This window comes from Dendrobates tinctorius, unplaced genomic scaffold, assembly GCF_039654945.1.
Source record: "Dendrobates tinctorius isolate UK_male_01 unplaced genomic scaffold, ASM3965494v1 ptg000137l, whole genome shotgun sequence".
NCBI lineage: Eukaryota > Metazoa > Chordata > Amphibia > Anura > Dendrobatidae > Dendrobates > Dendrobates tinctorius.
Window position 1 is genome coordinate 2,498,248 of NW_027361805.1, and position 26,428 is coordinate 2,524,675.

A 26,428-nucleotide genomic window follows, 5' to 3' on the forward strand; every position below is an offset into this window, starting at 1 on the left:
CGCAGCAGTTTTTGCTGCGGTGTACAGTACAATGATTCCCTATGGGAATCAAAAACCGCAGTGCAGACGGTGCGGAATTTTCCGCGCGGATTATCTGCGGTTTTCAATCCGCAGAAAGAATTGACATGTCAATTCTTTCTGCGGATTCTCCTGCGGTTTGCCATCTCCTCCATTGAGGAGATGAAAAACCGCAGGGCAAAACCGCAGAGCAATCCGCAGGTAAAACCGCAGGTCTTTTGACCTGCGGTTTCACCTGCGGATTGTACAAAATCCGCGCGGATGAATCCGCACCTTTTCCGCAGCGTGTGCACACAGCCTTAAGGGGTGCAGTTTTTAGAATGGTGTCACTTCTGGGTATTTTCTATCATATAGACCCCTCAAAGTGGCTTCAAATGTGATGTGGTCGTAAAAATAAAATGGTGTTGCAAAAATGAGAAATCGCTGTTCAACTTTTAACCCTTATAACTTCCTAACAAAAAAAAAATTTTGGTTCCAAAATTGTGCTGATGTAAAGTAAACATGTGGGAAATGTTAGTTATCAAGTTTTTTTGTGTGCCGTATCTCTGTGATTTAAGGGCATAAAAATTCAAAGTTGGAAAATTGCGAAATTTTCAAAATTTTCGCCAAATTTCCGTTTTTCTCACAAATAAATGCAAGTTATTTGAATGAAATTTTACCATTAACATGAAGTACAATATGTCACGAGAAAACAATGTCAGAATCACCGGGATCCATGGAAGCGTTCCAGAGTTATGACCTCATAAAGGTACAGTGGTCAGAATTGTAAAAATTGGCCCGGTCATGAACGTGCAAACCACCCTTGGGGGTGAAGGGGTAAAGAACTTTTTTGTGTGTATCTTTACTAATTTTGACTACGGGATTAGTAATGGGAGTGTTTGATAGATACCTCTCCATCACTAACTCCTGGGCTTGATGTCAGAGGATGTAAAACAGCTGACATGAACCTCAAAACTATTACCCTACTCGCCAACGCACCAGGGCAAGTGGGAAGTGCCAAGACTAAGCACCAGAATTGGCACATCTAATGGATGAACCATTTCTGAGGCGACTGAGGGCTTGTGTTCTAAGTCTGGGATGGGGACAATATCCATGTCCCCTTACCAGCCTACTAATGTCAGCCTGCTGCTGTCTGATTGATTACCTTTTCTAGTTAGTAAAAATAGAGGGGACCCATTGTGACGTTTTTAGGTAAAAAAGCTACGTCGGAGAGTGGACCCTCTGGATCACGGGTCCGGAGCCCCCGGGCCGAGCACTCCAGGTGAAGACCGACCCCTATACAGGGATCGTTTGGGGCAGGACCACAGGGGACGGAAGCGCAACAGCCGGAACCAAGAGGGACGACTCCACGGACAAAAAGGACTAGGGAGAAGGATGGCTTAGATACGGACCCAGGACTGACGGACAGAGGAATGTAACACAGGGCACGGCAGGGAGGCAGAGCACGGACAAGAGGAACTACAGAGGCATGTAACACAGGCAAGGCAGGGAGAGAGCATGGACAAGAGGAACTACAGAGGCATGTAACACAGGCAAGGCAAGGAGAGAGCATGGACAAGAGGAACTACTGAGGCAAGGAACACTGGCAAGGCAGGGAGAGAGCATGGACAAGAGGAACTACTGAGGCAAGGAACACTGGGCACGGCAGGGAGGCAGTGAGACAAGGAGTGGACAATAGGAACTACAGAGGACTGTAACACTGGGCAAGGCAGGGAGGCAGAGAGACAGGGAGTGGACAATAGAAACTACAGAGGACTGTAGCGGCCAGAGGGTGCAGGAGACTACACGATCATCAGGCGTCCTCCTTACAGCGAGGATGCCTGAAGTATCCTAACACCCGGAAGTGCGTCCCCCTGTCCTGCCCCTCAGCGCCGCCCACCGCTGGAGGGAGAGAGCGGGAGGGGGCGTGCGCGCGACAGGGAGCGGGTGCCAGGAGCCGCTGTGAGGATAGCAGGACGGGCGCGTGCCTGGACGGGGGCGCGCAGGTAAGAGGAAGCTGCGGCGTGCGCTGCTGCGCGAGGGACATCGGCGGGCATAGCCGCCGATGTCACACCCATGTCATTTTTTGTGGGGGAATCACACTTTTTGCTAACCAGTAAAGGCTAAGCAGACAACTGTGAGATTTATTATTATTCTAGGAACAATGATCGCTATTGGCTCCTTCGTGGAACAATAACAGTCCCCAGCATTCTGCTGTCTCTCAGCTGGTTAGGAAAAATAAGAAGGGGCCCCATGCAGGTTTTTTTTTTTTTAAATTATTTATTTAATACACACGTTACACAGACGGCGGGTGCTGACTACAACTGTCATCAGCGCTGCCTAGTCTCGCTGATCGCAGGGAGACCAGGCGACGATGATGAGAGTTTAGTTAGTGCTATTACTTCTTCAGGAAATGACCTGCAGCATCACACCAGTGGTGCCAAAACTGGCTTCATGTAGCAACGACCCTGCTTTCTGTGACCCCGCTCCACCCTCCCCCCCCCCGGTAAGCTAAATGCGGACTATAAGACGGACCCCCCATTTTAACATTTTTCCTATTTTGCTCCCCAAAATTTGGGGTACGACTTATGGTCTGGTACATCTTATAGTCCGCAAAATACGGCAGGTTACATTTTGATTTCCATTGAATTTTTTACATGCATTTTTATGCTGCAGGTTTGGTCTCTTTTTGATATCATGCTCTAAATAAAGCTGCTTTGTTTTTGATTCTTCCAGATATTTGGCTGTGACAAAACTTTATTGATACTGTCATATGCAGATTACGTGCATTTTTCACTTCAGAATTGCACTAAAAACACATGCATTTTTTTACCTGCAGATTTTTCACGTCTAATGCCATTCTATGGGGAAAATCTGCACATAATTTCTCTAGCAGGGACGCTGGCTCAGTTTTAACATGTTGCAGATTAACAAAAATGCACCACAGGTCGGTTTACTCTGCATAAGGCCTCTTTCACACATCAGGTTTTCGCTGTCAGGCGCGATCCGGCACTTTTGACAAAAACCGGATCCGGCGAAATGCAATGCCGGATCCGTTTTCCCCCCCATTGACTTGCATTTGCGCCGGATGGCCATGCGTTTCATCCGGTTTTCGCCGGATCCGGCAATGTGTCGCAATCCGGCGTCTGGAAAAAACGGCTACTGTAACGTTTTTTGTCTCCGGCGAAAAAGCCGGACACGCCGAATCCGGCGTGTCCGGCTTTTTCACACAATGAAAGCCTATGAGCGCCGCAATGCGCCGGATCCGGTTTTTTGGGTCTGAGCATGCTCAGTAGCTCTGCCCACAGCACCCTTTTATAAAAGCATGACAGTGGGACCCTCAGCCACACCCAACATGCCACCAAAGACAGCAACCAGGCGCAGAAGGCAGGAGACCACTGCAGCACCATCAGCACCACCACCACCCCAAATGGAGCAGGAAAGGGAACATGCAGAACAACGCGAGGGGAGTCCAGCAGCAGATGAGAGACGCTAATTATCAAATCCCCCATTCCTCAAAACTAGGGCCATGGAATATCAAGATATTCATTGGCCCTTTGTTTCTCTTTATTCAACAGCCGCCCAAGAGATGCAGCAGCAGCAGCACTGGCAGCAGCAACAGCAGCAGCACCACCCACAGCCATGGAGTCTGGCCAGCAACATGACAGCACATCTTCTTCTGGGAGCCCTTCCTCGCATCGTCAGCGTTTGACGGTAAGTTTTTATTTCCAAAATCCATCATCTCTGTAATATATGTCTATTCATTGGCTTTTATTTCAAAACAGGAATCACAAGCTGAAGAGGAGCTCTCAGAAGAAGAAGGAAGGGGTGGACAGACACCTGGAGTGGGCTCACAATTGGTAACTTTTTAGCATCAAACGCAGAAACACAACATCACACTACACACAACAAATAGAAAACAATGTACCGCAGACCTCACACAGCAAACAAATGCCAACATCCAAACACATAATTTTTTTTCTTTTCTTCTCTAGTCTTCCCAATCTGGTGCTCGGCCAAGAGGTCCTCGCAGTGCCTCCCAGGGTCGTCGGCGACAGCAAAGCGGCGGTCACCAGCGTGTAAGAGAAAGGGAGCCGCTCTGGAATATGGCTGACCGCCGCCACGCTGACCTTATCGTTACCCCGACGACTCTGGGAGGAAATCTGTTCGCTCCTTGTGAGCCGCTGGGAGGACCTCGATGCTCGGGCCCAGATTAAAGAGCTTAAGTATATACAGTACCGGTTGCTTGATGTAAACCAGTGTTTCCCGAACTCCAGTCCTCGTGGTCCCCACGGATCATGTGTTCAGGATTTCTATTTACTATGGAAATCCTGAAAACATGAACCCTGGGGACCATGAGGACTGGAGTTTGGGAAACACTGATGTTGTATACTAACCACTTTGTCCTTTCTCGTTTCAGGGGACAGAATTGTGAAGCAGTGGCGGTCTGTGAGGCATCGTTTCAAGAAGGAGTTCAATAAAGAGATGCGTGCCCCGAGTGGATCTGGAGGACGCAGGAGCAAGTACAAGTACGCACGAGCCCTGTCGTTCCTCCGGGATACAATGGTCACCAGAAGGTAAATATTACACACCACATGTGAAAAAAAAATGTTTAGATGTAACAATTTTTTTTTCAGCAAGGGCAATGCCATGTCACTATTTTAATTGTTTTTTTCCTCTTTATTCCACAGCACAGTGAGCAGCACTCGGGAGCCTGCACGATTGGACCCTTCTGAGGCGATCCCTGAGGAGACCGGCACCGAGGGACACTTCGACCGCCCCGGTACATCTGCACCTTTCCACACATTCGACCCATGCACCAGCACAGGAACATGGTGGCCGCCTACATTACATGAAGCTGCTGGTGAGGAGACCGCTTTCCCTTTACCCCACCCTTCTGCCCCTGCCACCTCTAGTACACCTGCAGGTACTGGGCGGCAGCGGCAGAGGGGTCAGGAAAAGACCAGAGTTCTTGCATCTGAATGCATCTTTCCAGAACTGTCTAAAAGTCTTGTCAGAGCAAATCTCCGCAGGCTTTCAGCAGATCAACTCCAGCATTCTGGAGGTGAAGACACTTCTGCAAACCATTCCTTCAGAAGCAAGATCTTCGCCAAACCACACCTTTTTCAGGTCTGTTGTGGAGCGCATGGAAACGCTCTCTCCTAGCCAGCAGATGCATGTAATGCATTTGTGCCACGGTGCTCTCCAGCACGTTACCTCCCAACCTCCTCCTCTCACCCCAGTAGTTCCTCCACCTGCACCCCCTCCAGCCACTTTCCATCCTCCCCCTCCTATTACATACCAGCCACCTCCCCAGTACCAGCAACCTCCCCAGTACCAGACATCTCCCCACTTCCAGCAACCTCCCCAGTACCAGACATCTCCCCACTTCCAGCAACCTGGCCCGTACCAAACTCCTTCCCCGTACCAAACTCCTTCCCCATACAACTTTCCATCAACATCATCTGCTCCTACAGTCCCTGCCCAACCCTCCACTCCACCGCCCACCACCTGTTCTGCCTCCCACATGTCCACCCATTCTGTAGCTTTTTCCACACCTTCACCTCTAACTGTTCCTTCCCCACCACGATCCCAGTCCTCTCTCCACACTCCCAGTGTCGAAGTGTCCCGCAGCCCCTCCAGCAGTATTTCCACCCCACACTACACAAATTTATAATGTGTGTATTTTAATAAAAATGACCATTTGGTTTCAAACCTTTATTAAAAAAGTTTTTTTCACTTTAAATACATTTTACCAAAAAAAAAAAATTTTAAATAAAAGTTAAATTATCGTTTTACAATGGTTGTCTGTCATTTCTTTCTGCGGCGAAATATGTTAAAAAAAAAAGGTTAAATACAGGGTATTTAAAAGGTAAAAAGGATCTCAAAACCAGGTAAATTTTAATAAATTTTACCTTTTTGCCACAGTTGTGTTCGAAGCAAAGTATTTCACCTAAAAAGTTGTGTTTATTGTTGGTGATTTCCTAACAATGTACACAACTTTTGTTAAAAGGTGAAATACTTTGCATAAAACACAACCATGTACACACCTGTGGCCTAAAGGTAAAAATAGTAAGACCATGACAAGATAGCCAACTTTGGTTGGCAAAGGTATATACTGTTGGTACAGAAGGTACACAAGTTTGGTTAAGGGCACAAATCTTTCACACTCTGTCATCCTGCCAGTGTACTCTGCCTTGAGGTGACAAAGTATAGTGCAAAATTGTCCCTCATTACTGAAACCGTCACAGAACCTCTAGTGGTAATGTCATGGTAATCTTGCAAGGTGGTTTCTTCAGAGGTGTCCTCAATGGAAATGGGTTCCTTGCAGATAACAAAATTGTGGAGTACCACGCAAGCTTTGATCACCTCGTCCACGGTTTCTGTCTTGAGGTTGATTGCAGTCAATAGGACCCGCCATTTGGCTGTCAGAATACCAAAGGTACATTCAACCATTCTTCTTGCTCTTGTGAGGCGGTAATTAAAAAATGCGTTTTGTTCTTGACAATCCTCTGCTACCGTACGGTTTTAAAAGGTGTTCTGACAGCTGGAAGGCTTCATCCCCTACACAGACAAATGGCATAGGTGGACCAGATGTTTGCGGCAGCAGTCTAGGGGATGGGAACTGGAAGGTGTTTCCATACAGTTTACGCCCCATGGCAGAGTTTGAAAACTTGAGAGTCATTGGAGCGGCCATAGGCCCCAATATCAATAAATTTGTATTCCGCGTCAGCGATGGCCATGAGGACAATTGAAAAATATTTCTTGTAATTGAAATATTCCGATCCCGATTCGGCTGGCTTTACAATGCGAATATGTTTCCCGTCCACAGCGCCCAAGCAGTTCGGAAACTGACATATCTGTTGAAACTTTTCTGAAATTTCAATCCACCTCTCTGTTGTGGGCTCTGGTAAAAACTCTTCAGCTAAGGAGTCCCACAGTGCACGGCATGAGTACTTCACTATTCCAGATATGGTGGAAATCCCGAGTCTGTACTGGAAATGCAGTGACGAAAGGGATTCTCCAGTTGCAAAAAATCTGTGGGGAATTAAAAAACAATCAATTAGTTTAAAATTACAGCATTACATACCAAAACTCAGCTATAACACTTGGAGTTGCAAACTACCACCAACAAGATTGCAGTGAAAGTGTGCTCTGATGCGAGCATATCCAATAAATGTGGCTTACCTTAAAGTCACCATCAGACGCTCTGCGGGTGAAACAGAGAAGCGGCAATAGGTGTCCGATTTTCTTATGAGGTGTGCAATGCGCTCCACCAAGTAATCAAAATTCTCCATTTTCATCCGAACATATCCCAAAAATTTATCCGGGTTTCGTCTAAGGTCCATGCAGAGTGTAGAATAGACCCCACGCGTCATTCTCTTGGCTGTGATGGGGTGGATCCACAAACGTCGTCTACGATGCCTGATGCGCTGCTGTCTCGCTCTCTCCTTCTCCAGAACAATCACCCTCAAACGATTCGCCTCCGCTGTAAAATCCGCCAAATTCTTCAAAATATTTCCAATTACAACATCCATCTTCGCCAGTAACTTGCTCTTCTCTCCAACCTGCACTTTCTCCTCTACAACCTGTCAAAGAAGGGCTGTAGGAACACGCTATATATAGTTTTTCAGTAGCCAATCCCTTTCGGAAGGCCACAAGGGGCGATTTTAAAAACCGGATCCGGCGTAATCAGTCGAAAAACAGATCGAAAACCGGATGAACCGGATGAGACGGATCCGTTTTTGGCTGTCAAGCGCAAGACGGATCCGGCAGAAAACCGGATCCGTCACATCCGGTTTTACAAAACATTTGCCGGATCCGTCTCTCCGGCACGACGCCGGAACGCGCCTGACGCCGAAAACCTGATGTGTGAAAGTAGCCTAAAAAAAACAACTGATTTTTGTAAATTCCATCCACTTTGCTGGAACTGTAAGACGCTGCGGTTATTGATCAGCAATAATACGCATCACCAAAAACTCATCGTGGGAACTTATCCTTAGAGGCTTTAACCTAAAGAAAACGCAAGGTGTAAGGATGACACAGTCAATGAATGGTGACATGGTTACACTGTAAGGTAAAGTTGAGTGGCCTCACACTGATTCTTGCAGTTGAGAAACACTTACCACGTGTAGTCCCTGGAGGTGACATGTGATCTGCCTCTGAATAAAATAATACACAACATTGGCAATATAGACAATACAGTGGGAGTCATCTCAATGCATTACCATTCATTGTTAGAATTCGTCCCGCCATAACACCCTATACAGTGGGATGGGAAGGGGACATAGGGCCCATTCAAAAAGCGCAATGGAGAAAAATTCGAAAGAGTTCCCCAACTTTCATTGGGTGAGGCACACATATTTTCACTCATATCTACTTCAACATGTATATAAAATGCGTCAATTCCTTTATGATACAGGCTAGGAAGTAACTTATTAAGGCCTACATGGAAAACCAAACACTTGATTTGGTTTGTAAAAATGACAACTAAAATTAAGATTTGGCTTGCGCTGACATTTTCTGTAACTTTTGTAGTTTCCCAACAATCTTACTATAGGAGGGCTTGTTTTCTGTGTGGCGAGCTGATGTTTTTATCGATACCACTTGGGTGTACATACTGTACAGTGATTTGATCACTTTTAATTGGATTTTTTACAAGGTGCAGCAACTTTAAAAAAAAACAGTTATAACGTTTCAACTTTTCTTTTGGCTGTATGGCACTTACTGTACAAGTTGTGTAATTTTATAATGTGATTACCTATTAAGAACACAGCACTAAAGGGTATGTTTTGCTTTTTAATGCCTCTATTTTTAAACTGGGGAATTGGTGTGGCAATATCTATGGGTATGTTTTACACTTTTCTTTTATCCCGTTAGGGGACTTGAACCTGCGACTGCCTGTACTATATACTGCAATACAACACTATTGCAGTATATAGCTAAAATCTGATCAATAGGCTCCGATAAAGCCAAGGAGTGAGGTACCAGCATAGCAGAAGTGGGCAGTCTTCAGCAGACCCTTTGCTGACATGATAATCCAGTAGAACCCTGATGTAGACCCTCACGTTATTAAACTGGTATAGGTAATATAACTTAAGGTACTGTCCCACTTAGCGATGTACCAGCGATCCCGACCAGCGATATGACGCGGTCAGGATCACTGGTGCATCGCTAAGTGGTCGCTAGTGAGCTGCCACACAGGCAGATCTCACCAGCGACATCGCTGGGGACGGGGGTCGCTACTTACCTGTCACACTAGGCGATCCTGCGTCCTCCCGCCCGGCTCCACGCTCGTCTCTCCACAGGAAGCGCCGCAGGAAGCTGACGACGAGAAACAGTCCAGGACGTTCTCGCGCGATCAGCGATAACCAGCGGGGGAGCGGGTCGTAGGTAAGTATCACACACAGCGATATCGCTAGCAATATCGCTATAACGTCACAAGTTATAGCTACCGATATCGCTTAGTGTGACAAGCCCTTTAGAAAAAGCATGTTAATTACAGCCTTGCTTATTTTTATACCTGCTATTGTTATGCTGCTAGTAGAGCTTTTGTCTTACATTGTTTACAGCTCGCTGACAAGGAGACTGACCATAGCAGTAACTACATTCAAGGGTCTAACCCTTAACTCCACAGATCCCAGTGACCTCTCACCAGATCATTATTTCTATAAAAGGTGTTTGCTCACTCCCACCTTCCTCTTTCTGACCTTGAGCAATCATCAGTATTGCCAAAATCACAAGGCTCTACTCATCTTCTGCTTGCGCAGTTAATCTCCAGAAAACAGTGCAGTCTTTAAAACCAGTGCACTCACAATCACAGTAGGATATTCAGTTCAGCGGAAAGACGATACTGCTAAACCAGAACTGTAAGCAGAATCGTCTGCTTCTCCGATATAAGGAAGTCAAGTAGGGTGAAGAGCATTGCATGGTTTAAGACATGTGTTGCGGTACAGTGGGGAATATAAGTATTTTTTACACTGCCGATTGTGCAAGTTTTCCCACTGACAAAGAATGGAGTCTGTAATTTTTTTATCTTAGGTACCCTTCAACTTTGATAGAAAGAATAACAAAAAAAAAAAAAAATCCAGAAAATCACATTGTAGGAATTTTAACTTATTTCATGCAATAAAATGCAAATTAATTACCGTATTTTTCGGATTATAAGATGCACTTTCCCCCCCCCCCCCCCCCCCCCCCCAAGTATGGGGGGAAAATGGGGGTGCGTCTTATAATGCAGATATACCTTACCGGTACTGTTGCTGCAGGCTGGGATGAGGGGGTGTCCGGCGATGCTGCGGGTGTCCAGCGCTGCGGGTGTCTCCGATGCTACGGGGGCTCTGCCAGCATTTTGTGACCAAACTAGAATTTTTTGTTATCAACTTCCACTCGCCGTTTTTGGAGGAAGAAGAGGGATGAGTACAACCCCAAGAACACCGTACCAACCATGAAGAATTGTGGGGGCAAACATCATACTCTGGGGGGCTTTTCTGCAAAGGGGACAGGACAGCTGCACCATATTGAAGGGAGGATGGATGGGGTCATGCATCGTGAGATTTTGAACAACAACCTCCTTACTTCAGTTAGAGCATTGAAGATGGGTCGTAGCTGGACCTTCCAAGCATGACAATGAGCCAAAACACAAATCCATGGTAAACAAAAAGTGGCTCCGTAAGAAGCATTTCAAGGTCCTGAAGAGGCCTAGCCAGTCTCCAGAACTGAACCCTATAGAATATCTTTGGAAAGAGCTGAAACTCAATGTTGCCCAGCAACATCCCGAAGACTTAAAGATCTGGGGAAGATCTGTATGGAGGAGTGGGCCAGGATCCCTTCTGCAGTGTGTGCAAACATGCTCAAGAACTACAGGGAACGTCTGACCTCTGTAATTGTAAACAAAGGTTTCTGTACCAAATATTAAGTTCTGTTTTTCTATTGTAGCAAATAAAAATTACAGACCTCTCCATTCTTTGTAGGTGGGAAAACTTGCAAAATCGGCAGCGTATCAAATACTTATTTTCCCCACTGTATAAATGCTGCAGTCAGAGACTGTTATTTTAGCAAAATTTGCAGCAGAAAGTCTGTAGCTGCTTCTAGTTCCTCCATCCTTTGCCTAGCCATAGAGCTTTAAAATAATAAAAATAAATAATGCTCACCCTCCTTAATCCCCCACAGATTCTGTTCCAGCGCTCACCTGTTCTCTGCTGGTCTCTTCTTCCTAGTCCCATCCTTGATATACCATAAGTGGAAGAAAATGCCCACTCAGCCATCCAATGATTTGCTGAACGGCCATCTTTGGTGTCTTGAGGATCTTATTGAGAAGCAGAGACTAGCAGGGACCAAGTCAACACCGAAATGGGACATGCAGGAAAATTGGAGGAGGGGAGGTGTTACTTATTTGATGTTTCCAACCAATCTTGAGGCAGTCAATGCAATCTTCCATTTAATGCCCAAGGTTTTAAAAACAGATGTTTAACAAGCATGGATGTTTCAGTGCCTACCTAAGTTTACGTACAAGAGTACAGTATGTATTACTTCCAGGAAAGGCGTTGATAGCAAACATTTCATGTTTTCCCACTGTTCTTTATGTATGATTTTACCAATAAATGAGCAAATTCAAGAAAGGTCCTTACATACTGTATATTGCAAACATGTTGTTTTTCTGTAATCATACATGATTACGACTTCTCTGATGTATACCAAGGTTTGATTTCTTTGTGAATGACTTCCCACACTGTGAACATGAAAATGGCTTTTCACCAGTGTGTATTCTGAGATGTTCGAGTAGTCTGGACTTGTTTGTAAATCCTTTCCCACACTCAGAACAAGGATACGGCTTCTCCCCAGTGTGAATTCTCCGATGTTCCACCAGATGAGATTTATTCTTGAAACGTTTCCCACATTCAGAACATGGAAATGGCTTCTCCCCTGTGTGAACTCTTAGATGTTCAAGGAGATTGGACTTCTTGGTGAATCGTTTCCGACACTGAGGACATTCAAATGGCTTTTCGCCAGTGTGAATCTTCAGATGATTCACAAGATTAGATTTTTGGGCAAAACATCGACCACATTCATAGCAGGAAAAGTTTTTGTCCACTCTATTTATCCTCTGATGTTTGGAAAGAAACATTTTGAATCTAAATGGATTGTCATATTCAGAAGATGAAAACGGTTTCACAACAGGATCATTTATCAGTGTAAAATACTTATGAGAATCTGAACCTGTGTATATTGCATCACTGAACGGAGGTGAACTGTTCTCAATGATATGCGATAGATCAGAGGGAAAACCACCATGTATAGTGGATTCGTAGGAGTGATCTAAGCCGTGAAGGGCTGGGTGTATATTCAGAGTAGCAGGGTTTACTCTTGAAAGATTTCCTATGAAGTTTCCATCTTCAACTTCATAATCTGGATATAGAAGATGTCCAGCCAAACTAAGATGATCCCCGTGGGTTTCTGCTAAAAAGAAAATGGAGTTTAATTAAAAAAAAACAAAAAACTTTTAAAACTCAAGCTCTATAAACAATAATTTTGTAAAGAGTAAATAATTTAAATGATTTAGTATTCTACTTCAATTGACTAACGAATAAAAGGAATTAATGGCATTAAAATTGAGCTAATTCAGTCATAGACTTCTTATTTCAAGGTTAACCCCTTAACGACCACCGATACGCCTTTAACAATGGTAGTTAAGGGTACTTAAACCACAGCGCCGTTAATTAACGGCGTTGTGGAAAAAGTGTATGCTCCCCCCAGAGTCGGATTTTCTCCGGGGTCTCGGCTGCCGCAGGTAGCAGAGATCCCGGAGAACATGATTTGGGTCGGTTTTTACTGACCCCGGCTTTGCGATCACCGTTATTAACCGTATAACGGTGACCTAAAAAAAAAAAAAAGTCCGATGTGTCATTTAATTTCTCTCTCTTTTCTGATGTGATCAAAAATCAGAGGAGAGAGAAATAGGGTCCCCAATACCCCCCGGTACCTCTTGATGTCCCCGTCTTCTTCCAGTAAGAAAATGGCGGGCGCATGCGCAGTGTGCCTGCCAAGATCTGCCAGCCGGCACCCGGGAATAATAGGAAGATTTTTCCTATCTGTTCATTTTGGCCACTGTGACAGACCCTATCACAGTGATCAAAGTAAAAAAAAAAAAAAAAAAAAAAAATGGTAAATACCTTCCCCCCCCCCTTTATCACCCCCTTAGTTAGGGAAAAATAATGAAATAAAGAAAATTTATTTTTATTTTCCCATTAGGGTTAGAGTTAGGCTAAAGTGAGTTAGGGTTAGGGTTGGAATTAGGGTATGGGATGGGATTAGGGTTAGGGGTGTGTTGGGGTTAAAGTTATGGTTAGGGTTGGAGTTAGAATTGAGGGGTTTCCACTGTTTAGGCACATCATGGGGTCACCAAAACGCGACATGGCGCCATAATTGATTCCAGCCAATTTTGTGTTCAAAAAGTAAAACGGAGCTCCCTCCCTTCCGAGCCCCGACATGTACCCAAACAGTGGTTTACTGCATACTGCATCGCTACCTGGCCATCACCATACAAGATCAAACGCATCTCTCCTGTTTTTGGATGCCAGCTGTCTGCTCAAAAGTCATATGCATTTTGAACCTACTACTCACCAATCTTGATAGGAGTAGAATGTTTCTCATACTTGTGTTCATCCATCACATATATCCCTTTGTCTTCACGTATGTCTTCCAATTTAATCTGAATGGAGTCTTCATCCTACACAACCATATAAAACATATTCCTTACTAAACACCTGATCCAATGATCTCGCATTCCGTGAGGACCTAGTTCCATCTACCTGATGATCTTGATGGACGTTAGAATTTTCGCATTGATGAATCTGGAAATATGGAGGACTGGGACATTTTTCTGAGAAATTAGTGTAACTGGATCCATCTAAAAGAAATTTAAATTACTTATCATTGCATGTGTGTCGCTCTTATGAATTCTTGTGTCTATACGAGTGTCCAAATGTTTTCCGTAGGCCTCATTCAGATGTCTATGTTGCACATACTTGGAAAAACAAACAAACATGTAACTATTATAATTTATGGTGTTATTCACATGTCCGTGTTTTTGCATGGCTATGTGTCTATGCAAAATACACAGAGACGTGCTTTTTTATCATGGATGACACAGGCCAATATAAGTCTGTAGGTCCATGAAAATCACATTAAGGCCCATAATTATTTTTCTTTAGAAAGTCGTGGGCAGGTTTATTCATTTTTTTTATTTAACGTAACAAACTTTATTACTTATTGGTACCATATTGGGATCTCTACGTCTTTTTGATCACTGTTTTGAGACGTAGGATGAACAAAAATGTCAATTCTGGTTTAGTCTCTAAAAGAAAATCTTGTGGCGTGCAATGTGCAGGATAAATAATAATATAGTGTTATAGTGAATGTTGTTACAGATGCAGCAATACCATATTTGTGACTTAAGTTGCAATTATTTTTTTTTACAGATTAAAACTATTTTTATTTGGAAAACTGGGATTTTGAGGATAATTTAACTTTTTTTATTTAAACAATTTTTTTTTTCTCGTTTTTATTTTAAATTATTTCTTAGTCCCCCACAGGGACTTAAACATGCAATCTTATGACCACATTATTAATACACAACACTACTTTAGTAGTGTAGTACACTATCCTGTTGGTGCTTGACTGGCAGGTAACCTGCAGATGATCGCACCACAAAAATTTGATCAGCATGATGGCTATAGTTGTGACTGATATATACATCATATGGCTTTAAGGGGTTAATATTTAAGGCCAGCTTTAACCTTTATCTCTAGGAAATCATTGAATCAGTGCTATGGTTTACAATAAAGGAAATTCTCCTCTTTCCTGATGGACTAAGGTGTTGGTTTTCCTCCATGATGACGTCCTTGTACTGATCCTTGTGTCCTTCTAAATACTCCCACTCCTCCATGGAGAAATAGATGGTAACGTCCTCACATCTTACAGGAACCTGAGACAGAGAACGATAACATCATTATCCACACACCTCACTTGGTGCTACTGTGTAATGACCCAACATTACTAGAGGCGCTCACCTCTCCACTCAGCAGTCCCATAATCTTGTTAGCGAGTTCTAGAATCTTCTGCCATTCACTTTTTTCTTGTGTCCGACTTTTGCTCAATCCCTCTGACCCATGCGATTCCCAAATAGGTGTCATCATTTTACTGGACTTCTTCACTGGTCCATATTGCTGGTAATCAAAAAGAAAATAAACCATATTGAGTCACCAACTCCTATAAGAACGTAATTCAAAATTCTAATACTCTTAGAGTGCAAGTGTTTTCATCTTTCAGAATCCGCAGTATGCAGAAATTTTACCGCAGAGCAGGTGGTTCCATATCTAATGCTCAGGCGTTAGGCTACAAGTCTGCAGTAACTATGTGAGTGCAGACTTGTGAATCCTCATACTGCAGGCTATGAGGATTCTCAGCTGCTGGAAGCCATAGGCATGTGACCGCATGTACATGATTTGCATGCATGTGGTCACATGCCCGCTAAACGTGTGTGACCTCACTCAGTGGAAGTGTATGGAGCGAGGCCAGACACGTCTAGTCGGAATGTGGCCAAAAGTATGCAAATCACATATTTGTAGTCACATGACCACCCACTCGCAGCACCGCCAAATCCTCACAGCGTGCAGTGCAAGCGATGTGAGGACTCACAAGTCCGCACACACGTAGAGTGACTGCAGACATGTAGCCTAAGGACGGACAACCCCCTTTAACTTGAAAATCTGTTTTAAAATGATGATGGAACTAACCAGTGAATTGAGATTGCATGGTCAGGGCTTGAGGAGCGAGAACAGGAGTCTGGTAAGAGAAGATTGAGGTAACTTATGTAATAATACCTTATATCGTCGCTTGTACTATTGATTAATGAAGAAAGAAAAACAATGCGTACTGTTATAGAGGACTGGTCACTGGATTTTGTAATCTAAACTGTACCTTCTCCCATTCGTGCAGCTCCACTGATCCTGGAACAGTTTTTCTTTTCCCCTCTGTTCCAAAGCTATACACCCAGGAAATAATGCAAATATTCCCTTTAACCAACTGGGTGTTTACCACAGAACTTCTCTGTGGGCGTTTTCCTTTTCTTCCCTGGTCAATAAAAATACGTCTGTGCCCACAGAGAAGTTCTGTAATAGGAGTGTAGTTGGTTGAAGGAAAACTTGCACCTTTATTATAAGGGGGCATAACTTTGGAACGAAAAGTCACAGAAAAAAAGAAAAACTGTTCCAGAATCAGTGAGGCAATAATAATTGGAAGGGGGCTGTATAATAACAATAGTCGTGCCGACTAAGAAAAAAAAACAAAAAAAAAAAAAAACATTATTTCTAACCCCTTCACCTCCTATCCTGTTTCAGCTTCCTGACAAGGCATTTTTTTTCAAATTCTAACCACTGTCACATTATATAGGGCAGCACGGTGGCTCAGTGGTTAGCGCTGCAGCCTTGCAGCACTGGGGTCCTGGGTTCGAATCCCACCAAGGACAACATCTGCAAGGAGTTTGTATGTTCTCCCCGTGTTTGCGTGGGTTTCCTCCGGGCACTCCGGTTTCCTCCCACATTCCAAAGACATACTGATAGGGAATTTAGATTGTGAGCCCCCATCGGGGACAGTGATGAAAATGTGTGCAAACTGTAAAGCGCTGCGGAATATGTTAGCGCTATATAAAAATAAAGATTATTATTATTATAACTCTGGAAGACTTCAACACATCCCAGTAATTATGAGATTCTTTATTTCGTGACATGTTGTACTTCATGCTAGTGGTAAATTTTGGTTGATATGATTTGCATTTATGAAAATATCAAAAATTTAACAAAAAAAAGTGAACATTTTACAAATTTCAAACTTTTATGCCCTTAAACCAGATAGTTATCGCACACAAAATACAGTAGTTAACAATAATATTTATCACATGTCTACGTCACATCAGCATAATTTTTTAAACATTTTTTTTTGTTAATTAAAAAGGGTTAAAAGTTTATGAGCAATTTCTCATTTTTCTGTACAAAATTTACAAAACCAATTTTTTGGTGGAACACATCCAATTTGATGCTACTTTGAGGGGTCTATATGACAGTAAATACTCAAAAGTAACACCATTCTAAAAACTGTGCCACTCCTCAAAGTACTCAAAACTACATTCAAGAAGTTTACTAATCCCTTTTCCGAAATTGGGCATAATAGTACGCTCACGTCGGAATCTCGGAACAGCTGACATGTGCTCGGAACAGCTGTGGGTGGAATCGCGATCCACCTGCGGCTAATAACCCATTAAATGCCACTGTCAAACGCTGACAGCAGCATTTAACATGCGCTTCCTGCAAACGTGCCGGAAATCCGCCCATCTGTAACCCACATCACGTGATCGCGGGTCACCGATGGGTTGGCATGACAACAAGAGGTCTACTGCAGACTTCTATGGTTGTCAATGCCGACTTGCTATGAGTGCCGCCCAACGGTCGTCGCTCATAGCAAGTGAGTAATTCTGCTACATAAATGTAATATGATCATTGCCTGTATGTAGCAGAGCCGATCGGGATATGGCAGCTTTTAGTCTCCCATGGAGACTATTGAAGCATGTCAAAAGTAAGAAAAAAAAAAAAAAAAATATTGAAAAAAAAATATTAAAAAAATAAAAAAGAAATATAAAAGTTCAAATCACCCCCATTTCACCCCATTCAAAATAAAACAAAAACTAAAAATCAAAACATACACATATTTGGTATCACTGCGTTCAGAATCGCTCGATCAATAAAAAAAAAAGTATAAAAAAGAATTAATCCGATCAGTAAATGGTGTAGCGAGAAAACAAAGTCAAAATAACTTTGCATTAAAATGCAATAACGGGCGATCAAAAGAATGTATCTGCACCAAAATGGTATCATTAAAAACGTCAGCTCGGCGCACAAAAAATAAGCCCTCATGCAACCCGAGATCACGAAAAATGGAGACTCTACGGGTATCGGAAAATGGCGGGGTTTTTTTTTTTTTTTTTTAACAAAGTTTGGAATTTTTTTTCACCAATTAGATAAAAAAGAACCTAGAAATGTTTTGTGTCTATGAACTCGTAATGACCTGGAGAATCATATTGGCAGGTCAGTTTTAGCATTTAGTGAACCTAGAAAAAAAGAAGCAAAGCAAAAAACAACTGTGGGATTGCACTTTTTTTTTTGCAATTTCACAGCACTTGGAATTTTTTTTCCCGTTTTCCAGTACATGACATGGTGGTTTCATTCAAAAGTACAACTCGTCCCGCAAAAACGCAGAAAAGAAGATACCTCAGGTCATGAAGGCGTTAAACCTTTAGGTGCTTCACCAGAATTAAAAAAACACGTAGAAAAAAAAAATAAATAAAACTTACCGTATTTTTCGGACCATAAGACGCACTTTTTTCCCCAAAAATTTTGGGGGAAAGAGGGGGGGTGCGTCTTATGGTCGCAATATACTCACCTCCGGGGCTCTGCGGTGCAGTGGTGGCAGCGGGCGGGGCTCTGCGGTGCGGTGGTGGCAGCGGGCGGGGCTCTGCGGGGCGGTGGTGGCGGCGAGATTTCGGGACGAGATCTTAACCCGCGCATGCGCCGTCCCCGGATCGGCGGCCATCTTCCCGGCGTCCATGTTCCCGGAGGCCACCGCAACATGGCGGCGGCCAGCAGGGGATGTGCGGGGGGCCTCCGGGCTTGGAGGAAATGCCGGCGGAGCCGCCGCCCCTGCACCGGAGCACAGCCCGCCGCCACCACCGCCCCGCAGAGGCCCACCTGCCCCAGCACAACTGCCCCAGCCTCAGGACAGCTGCCCCAGCCCCACACAGCTGCCCCAGCCTCAGGACAGCTGCCCCAGCCCCACACAGCTGCCCCGGCCTCAGGACAGCTGCCCCAGCCCCACACAGCTGCCCCAGCCTCAGGACAGCTGCCTCAGCACAGCTGCCCCTGCCCCAGCACAGCTGCCCCAGCCTCAGGACAGCTGCCCCAGTACAGTTACCCCTGCCCCAGCACAGCTACCCCAGCACAGCTGCCCCTGCCCCAGCCTCAGGACAGCTGCCCCAGCGCAGCTGCCCCAGCACAACCAACTTGCCCAAGCACAGAGCCGCCACCGCACGAGCCTGGACCACTGAATGACCCCTGTGACTACTCCTCCACCTGTGCCGGATCCCTTCCCAGGTAAGCTGAATTCAGACTGTAAGACGGACCCCCATTTGACACATTATTATTTTTTTCCCTATTTTCCTTCTGAAAATTGGGGTGCGTCTTATGGTCCGAAAAATACGGTAATTTTTTCAGACAAAAATGTTGCTTTAGCCCCAAAATATTCATTTTTATAAGGGTAACAGGAGAAAATGTACCATACAATTTGTTGTGCAATTTCGCCTGAGTGCGCAGATACTCAATATGTGGAGGAAAACAACTGTTTGAGCTCAAGACAGGGCTCGGAAGGAGCACCGTTTGACTTTTAGGCTGGGGTCAGACATGCGAGAAACTCGCACGAGTCTCGCATGTCAATACTCGGCACTGCCGTCGGCACTCGGACAGGAGGGTGGTTGCATGTATTTCTATGAAACCGCACACTCCGTTCCTGAGTGCCGGCGGCAGTACCGGGTATTGAAATGCGAGACTCGTGAGAGTTTCTCACATGTCTGACCCCAGCCTAAAGGCCCCGTTACACATAACGATGTCCCAGCAATCCCACCAACGATCCGACATGGATGGGATCGCTGGGACATGTTAGGCTGATCGTTGGTGAGCTGTCACATAGACAGCCCCTCCAGCGATCAGGACCAGCGAGCAAGCTGGTATCCAACGTAAACATCGGGTTTCTAAGAGCCGCGTGGCTCTTAGAAAACCGATGTTTACGTTGGATACCAGCGTGCAGCGTCGCTGATCGCTGGCTCCCGCTGCCACACGCAGCGATACACGCTGGCCAGCGGGAGACCGGTGATAAAAAAAATGGCCCAGGACGATCCAGCACGATCAGCGATACCAGGGGGCGGTCGCTGCTGGATGTCACACACAGCGATATCGCTGGAGAGATCGTTGATGTGTCATAAAATCAGCGATCTCGCCAGCGACATCGCTATGTGTAACGGGGCCTTAAGGGTGTAAAATTGGCTGGAATGGATTGGAATATATTGTTGCATTCGCAGAGCCACTACCAAATTTAGTTTCAGCCACAGATTTTACATTTTCACGTGGAGAAAAGGGGAAAAATAGCACCAACATTTTTAACAATTTCTATTGTGTGGCAGAAGAGCAGAAACCCCCACATTTTGGAAATGACACCCTCTGGGAATTCACCTACAGGTGTAGTGATTATTTTGACTCCATGGGTGTTTTCCAAAAATAAGCTGCAGTGGATGTTGCTGAGTGAAAACTGCAAATCTGCCATTATAGTAGTGCCCAGTACATCGTAGAGCACAGCTCGTGGTTCTGGAGACACCCGTAAATTAAGTGGGCTTTCATTGCTACAGAAATGCTAAACATGCGGAAGCTAAATGTGGTTTAGGCACGCTGGGACTCAGAAAAAAGAAGGGGCATTTGCTGGATTTCTTTTGGGAGGTGAGGAGCTATAGTGCTTTTCCAGAGCCTTTGTGCTACCAGGAACATAGAAGTCCCCCATATTTCTGTTAATAGATAATGGACCCGAGTGGGGATTTATTTTTTTGTGGATTAAGTTGAAGCTTTTGCTGGGAACATTTTACATAACATTTTGGATCACATTTCTCCTGTATTCTACTTTGAAAACTTACATCAGGATTTCCATCTAAGGCTATGTGCCCACGCTGCGTGTTAAAACGCACACTAAAAACCGCACTCCTTCCCAGAAATCGCGCGTTTTTTTCCACGCGATTTCACCGCGATTCTGTTCGCAATTTTACCGTGATTTTCTCAAGCACTTTCCAAGCGATTTGAAGCATCGCTTGGAAAGTGATTGACAGGTTGACAGCTGCTTTTTACTATTGAGGCTGCCTATGCGGCATCAATAGTAAAAGATAAAATGTTAAAAATGATAAAAAAAATTAAAAATCGGGGTATATTTACCTTCCCCCGCGCTGCCATCCCGGGCCACAGCGTTCCCAGTAATGCCTTGCGAGACCTGTGACGACGTTGGTCTCGCGTTACTATAGCGATCTCGCTATGGGACGCTTAACTTCCCGCATGGTGGGCATAGCCACATGCGGGAAGTAAGGCCTGTTTCACACTTCCGTTTTTGTGTCCGCCAAACGGATCCGTTTCCGTTTTTTTGACGGAAACTGATGCAAACGAATCCGCAATTCTTTGCGATTCCGCACAAAAGAATGAGCATGCTGCGATTTTTTCCGCAATGCGTTTCCGCCGCGGAAAAAAGCGCAGCATTAGCACAGCATGTGCGGAATGCCATAGGAATGCATGGGGGGCGTTCTGTACATGATTTTTAAACGTTTTCGCGCCGAAAATCGCGGCAAAAACGCTTAAAAATTGCATCGTGGGCACACAGCCTAAGGCTGGAGTCACACTTAACGTATAAAAATACGGACTGTAATGTACGGTCGTAATACGCAGAAATGTTCCCTGAACAGTGATCCGTATGTCATCCTATGTCAAGGTGTGGCAGCGTATTTTGTGCATGTAAACATCCGTATGCAGAGATTTTATCACAGACTTGCAGAATGAACATATAATGGAGCCCAAAGACAGGTTAAAACCCAAACGAAAGAATATATATATATATATATATATATATATATATATATATATATATACATACACAGTGCCTACAAGTAGTATTCAACCCCCTGCAGATTTAGCAGGTTTATACATTCGGAATTAACTTGGCATTGTGACATTTGGACTGTAGATCAGCCTGGAAGTGTGAAATGCACTGCAGCAAAAAAGAATGTTATTTCTTTGTTTAATTTTTTTTTAAATTGTGAAAAGTTTATTCAGAGGGTCATTTATTATTCAACCCCTCAAACCACCAGAATTCTGTTTGGTTCCCCTAAAGTATTAAGAAGTATTTCAGGCACAAAGAACAATGAGCTTCACATGTTTGGATTAATTATCTCTTTTTCCAGCCTTTTCTGACTATTTAAGACCCTCCCCAAACTTGTGAACAGCACTCATACATGGTCAACATGGGAAAGACAAAGGAGCATTCCAAGGCCATCAGAGACAAGATCGTGGAGGGTCACAAGGCTGGCAAGGGGTACAAAACCCTTTCCAAGGAGTTGGGCCTACCTGTCTCCACTGTTGGGAGCATCATCCGGAAGTGGAAGGCTTATGGAACTACTGTTAGCCTTCCACGGCCTGGACAGCCTTTGAAAGTTTCCTCCCGTGCCGAGGCCAGGCTTGTCCGAAGAGTCAAGGCTAACCCAAGGACAACAAGGAAGGAGCTCCGGGAAGATCTCATGGCAGTGGGGACATTGGTTTCAGTCAATACCATAAGTTACGTACTCCACCGCAATGGTCTCCGTTCCAGACGAGCCCGTAAGGTACCTTTACTTTCAAAGCGTCATGTCAAGGCTCGTCTACAGTTTGCTCATGATCACTTGGAGGACTCTGAGACAGACTGGTTCAAGGAGGAGACCAAGATCGAGATCTTTGGTGCCAACCACACATGTGACGTTTGGAGACTGGATGGCACTGCATACGACCCCAAGAATACCATCCCTACAGTCAAGCATGGTGGTGGCAGCATCATGCTGTGGGGCTGTTTCTCAGCCAAGGGGCCTGGCCATCTGGTCCGCATCCATGGGAAGATGGATAGCACGGCCTACCTGGAGATTTTGGCCAAGAACCTCCGCTCCTCCATCAAGGATCTTAAGATGGGTCGTCATTTCATCTTCCAACAAGACAACGACCCAAAGCACACAGCCAAGAAAACCAAGGCCTGGTTCAAGAGGGAAAAAATCAAGGTGTTGGAGTGGCCTAGTCAGTCTCCTGACCTTAACCCAATTGAAAACTTGTGGAAGGAGCTCAAGATTAAAGTCCACATGAGACACCCAAAGAACCTAGATAACTTGGAGAAGATCTGCATGGAGGAGTGGGCCAAGATAACTCCAGAGACCTGTGCCGGCCTGATCAGGTCTTATAAAAGACAATTATTAGCTGCAATTGCAAACAAGGGTTATTCCACAAAATATTAAACCTAGGGGTTGAATAATAATTGACCCACACTTTTATGTTTAAAATTTATTAAAATTTAACTGAGCAACATAACTTTTTGGTTTGTAAGATTTATGCATCTGTTAATAAATCCTGCTCTTGTGTGAAGTTTGAAGGCTCTAACTTATTTGCATCTTATCAAACCTGCTAAATCTGCAGGGGGTTGAATACTACTTGTAGGCACTGTATATATATATTTTTTTTTTTTTTTTTTTTTTCCTATTTATTTCATAGAGTGCTACATAGCAGAATAGCCGCCTTCTGTAAAATCATTCCAAAACCCGACATGAAATGACACATGGTTTACATACAGTAAACCATTCCATTTCATTTATTTTTTTTTTTATATGTCTTTGACTAATAATTAGATTAGGGTATGTGTGTAAAATTTGGGACATGTAGGTGTTAAATTAAGGGGTTAATTCATTGAAAAAAAAAGTGTGGGCTCCCGTGGTAAATTATCAACCAGAGAGGGAAAGCCTGTGAGTGAGGGCAGAGCAGATAATAATAGCCTTGAGAGGGACCATTGTTTTTGCCCCCGGCTACAAAAATCTGCCCCCAGACACCCCAGAAAAGGCGCATCTATAAGATGCAGAGAGGTAAGGATATTGTTGCTTATGCACCAATCCTGGAGCATTGCCCTGCTCTTCCCAATTGCCCTTGTGCTATGGCAATCGGGGTAATGGTACTTGGTGTTGATCACAACTGATGGGGTTGATGGCGCTCAAAGCCAATAGGTATCGCTGAATGCAGCGGAACCCAGAGATGATGATGAGAATGGTCTTAAGTGCCTAGCATCTGTGAATAGTCGTCACAGTAGACAGATTAGGGGAACGTGGACTACGGAGGAGCTTCGTTGGAACATTTTGGATAATAAATTGATTAACGAGGGACTGACTCTTGCTTTTGTTTGTCTTTTTATGCTTTTCAGGTGCCCTTTTCTCAACTACTTCAGCTTCATTGGATTACAGTGGACCTGCATGGGATTTTTTTTTCTTTTTCAATACATTGGTGAACAAGGGATAGTGTGGGAGAGTCTTTATTCAAATAAAGTGGGTTTCTTTCTGTGCGTGGTTTCATTTTTGATTACTGGGGTAGCAATGGGGGTGTCTAATAGACACCACTCCATTACTAACATCAGGGGTTGTTGGCAGATGTGATTTGTCAAAAATCCTATCCGTCATCAACCCCAACTACCATTACCACAATTGCCACCGCACCAGGGCAATCGGGAAGAGCCGAACAATTCACCAGAATTGGCGTATCTCATGTGATGCGCCAATTCTGGGGCGACTGCTGGTTTGTATTTTTAGGCTGGGAAGGGCTCAATCACAAGGGACTTTCCCATCCTGAAAATATAAGCAGCTGATTGCTTTACCTTTGCTGGTTATTATTTATTTATTTGGCTAAATAAGACTAATCACCCTTTACTGCCACATGAAAGGCACTAGAGGGTGCTTAGTTTATTACATGTAGGGGGCTTATGACAATAAATAGCTACAATATATCTATTCATTTTCTCTAATTTGATGGTTCCAGTTGTGAATTTACTGTACTTGGCTAATTAAATTTCAGGTTTCAGGAGATGTGTGTACAAAAATTGGGCGGCATACGCATGGTCCGTGTGCCATCCCATTTTTTTCTCGCATCCATTGACTTGCATTGGCGAGTGCAATCCAATTCTCGCATACACTCGCAGCACGTTATGAATTTTTTCTCAGTCCGATTAGAGCTATGGGAAAACTCTCAAATAAGCAATGACTCATTTAATAATATTGGTGCAAGTGCAATGCGATGTTTTCACGCATTGCAGTCATCTAATTTATACGCCCTTGGGAGCGAGCCCATATTCTGATTGCTGCATTGCATGGTCTAACAGGCTTGCGGTAGCTGGCTAATCCGGAGGTCATCATAAGAACGACTGGGCCCTCGCGATGATGTCGTGGGAGTGCCAATTGTAAAGGAGAGGGAGCTCCCTGCTCCAAGCCTCACAAATGCTGTACTCAATCTCAATCGTTGCATTTGGCTGTGACAGCCAGGGCTCGGCTATCACATAAGTTTATCTCCTGGCGATGATCACGCGGGCACAGATCCTGTGCACACCCGATCGCCAAATCATACCCATACAGCTAAGATCGGGAACTTCTACCCAACCATGATGTAAGGGTATGTCAAAGGTCATGAATGGGATAATGTCACTTTGGTATGTATAGAAATTCTTACCTCTCCAGTCAGCAAGAATATAATCTCCAGAGTTAGATTTAATATCAAGCTAGTGTTATTTCTCTTTTCTTCAACCATCCTCAATGACTCGCTTTGATGACCCTCAGAATATTTCATCTTGATCCAACAACCTGTCAAAAAAAAAAAAAAAAAAAACTACTTGTAGATGAGAGATTGAAAGGTATCAATGATATTAAGGTGGAAAATAACCCACCTTACCAAACATCATTGTACTGTTAAGCTGTTATATACTGTGACTTGAAGATGTAAATCATATAGTCAGCACTAGATAAAACCCATTGGCTGATTGGATGGAGATCCGACGCATTAACCTTAGAGTAAGTGAGGTATGGCACTCCTGGTAGTAGGTGCACAAGTACGATCCTATCCCGGAATATCTTAGTAAGAAAACTTGGAACTTAAATACAAATTAATTTTATTAGCCCAAGAAATGCATTAATATATTATAAACATTTTGATCTTGTAACCAGAACTTTATCAGTAATATTTATTATGTTTTTGTTATATAGCACTATCATATTTCACAGCGCTTTACATACAACATACATTAATAATGCTGTCCCCATTGGGGCTCACAGTCTAGATGTCCTATTAGTATGTCTTTGGAGTGAGGGAGGAACCCAGAGAACCCAGAGGAAACCCACGGAAACATGTAATACAGATTGCCAAAGAATTAAATGTAGACAAAAGAAGTTAGTCCTGTGGGAATGAGCGGTGCATGCTGCAATGGAGATGTGCTCAATAACTTTAGTTTTACATAAGACTATTCTATATATACACTAAATAAACGGTAATCCCCTCCCAACATCCCCCATAAATGAAGGGGGGGGTGACAGGTGTGTTTATGCTCAGGATCCAAGCCCAAACCATTGACAGCGGGTCCTGGCTGTGTTAGTTGCTCTGACTGTTGCTGCTTAACTGCTTAAAAGTCATTGTTAATTTCTGACAGCAGCAATTAAGAGCTAAAATCGATCAAGGGTATGGGTCCGTTCTGATGTCAATTGCAT

General features: G+C 44.1%; 2 protein-coding genes across 5 annotated transcripts in view; both read right to left on the reverse strand.

Moving 5' to 3' along the window:
• The window catches only part of LOC141048602 (uncharacterized), a 112,063-nt gene extending 100,440 nt beyond the window's left edge, over nucleotides 1–11,623 (reverse strand). For 3 of the 4 annotated variants that reach the window (XM_073544356.1, XM_073544355.1, XM_073544349.1), the window contains exon 1: nucleotides 11,189–11,325. The gene's annotated coding sequence lies outside the window, so the exon portion shown is untranslated. Of the gene's footprint in view, nucleotides 1–11,188; nucleotides 11,326–11,495 lie in introns of those variants that run through there. The other variant, XM_073544352.1, reaches the window with a different exon arrangement.
• LOC141048603 (uncharacterized) overlaps nucleotides 11,425–26,428 on the reverse strand; it is a 29,504-nt gene continuing 14,500 nt past the window's right edge. Inside the window, exons 2-7 of the mRNA XM_073544358.1 lie at nucleotides 25,401–25,531; nucleotides 15,069–15,224; nucleotides 14,860–14,983; nucleotides 13,809–13,906; nucleotides 13,621–13,726; nucleotides 11,425–12,456 (exon numbers count right to left, since the gene is read on the reverse strand). Coding sequence (XP_073400459.1) covers nucleotides 11,663–12,456; nucleotides 13,621–13,726; nucleotides 13,809–13,906; nucleotides 14,860–14,983; nucleotides 15,069–15,224; nucleotides 25,401–25,517 — 1,395 coding nt within the window. The 5' untranslated portion in view covers nucleotides 25,518–25,531 and the 3' untranslated portion in view covers nucleotides 11,425–11,662. The remainder of the gene's footprint in view (nucleotides 12,457–13,620; nucleotides 13,727–13,808; nucleotides 13,907–14,859; nucleotides 14,984–15,068; nucleotides 15,225–25,400; nucleotides 25,532–26,428) is intronic.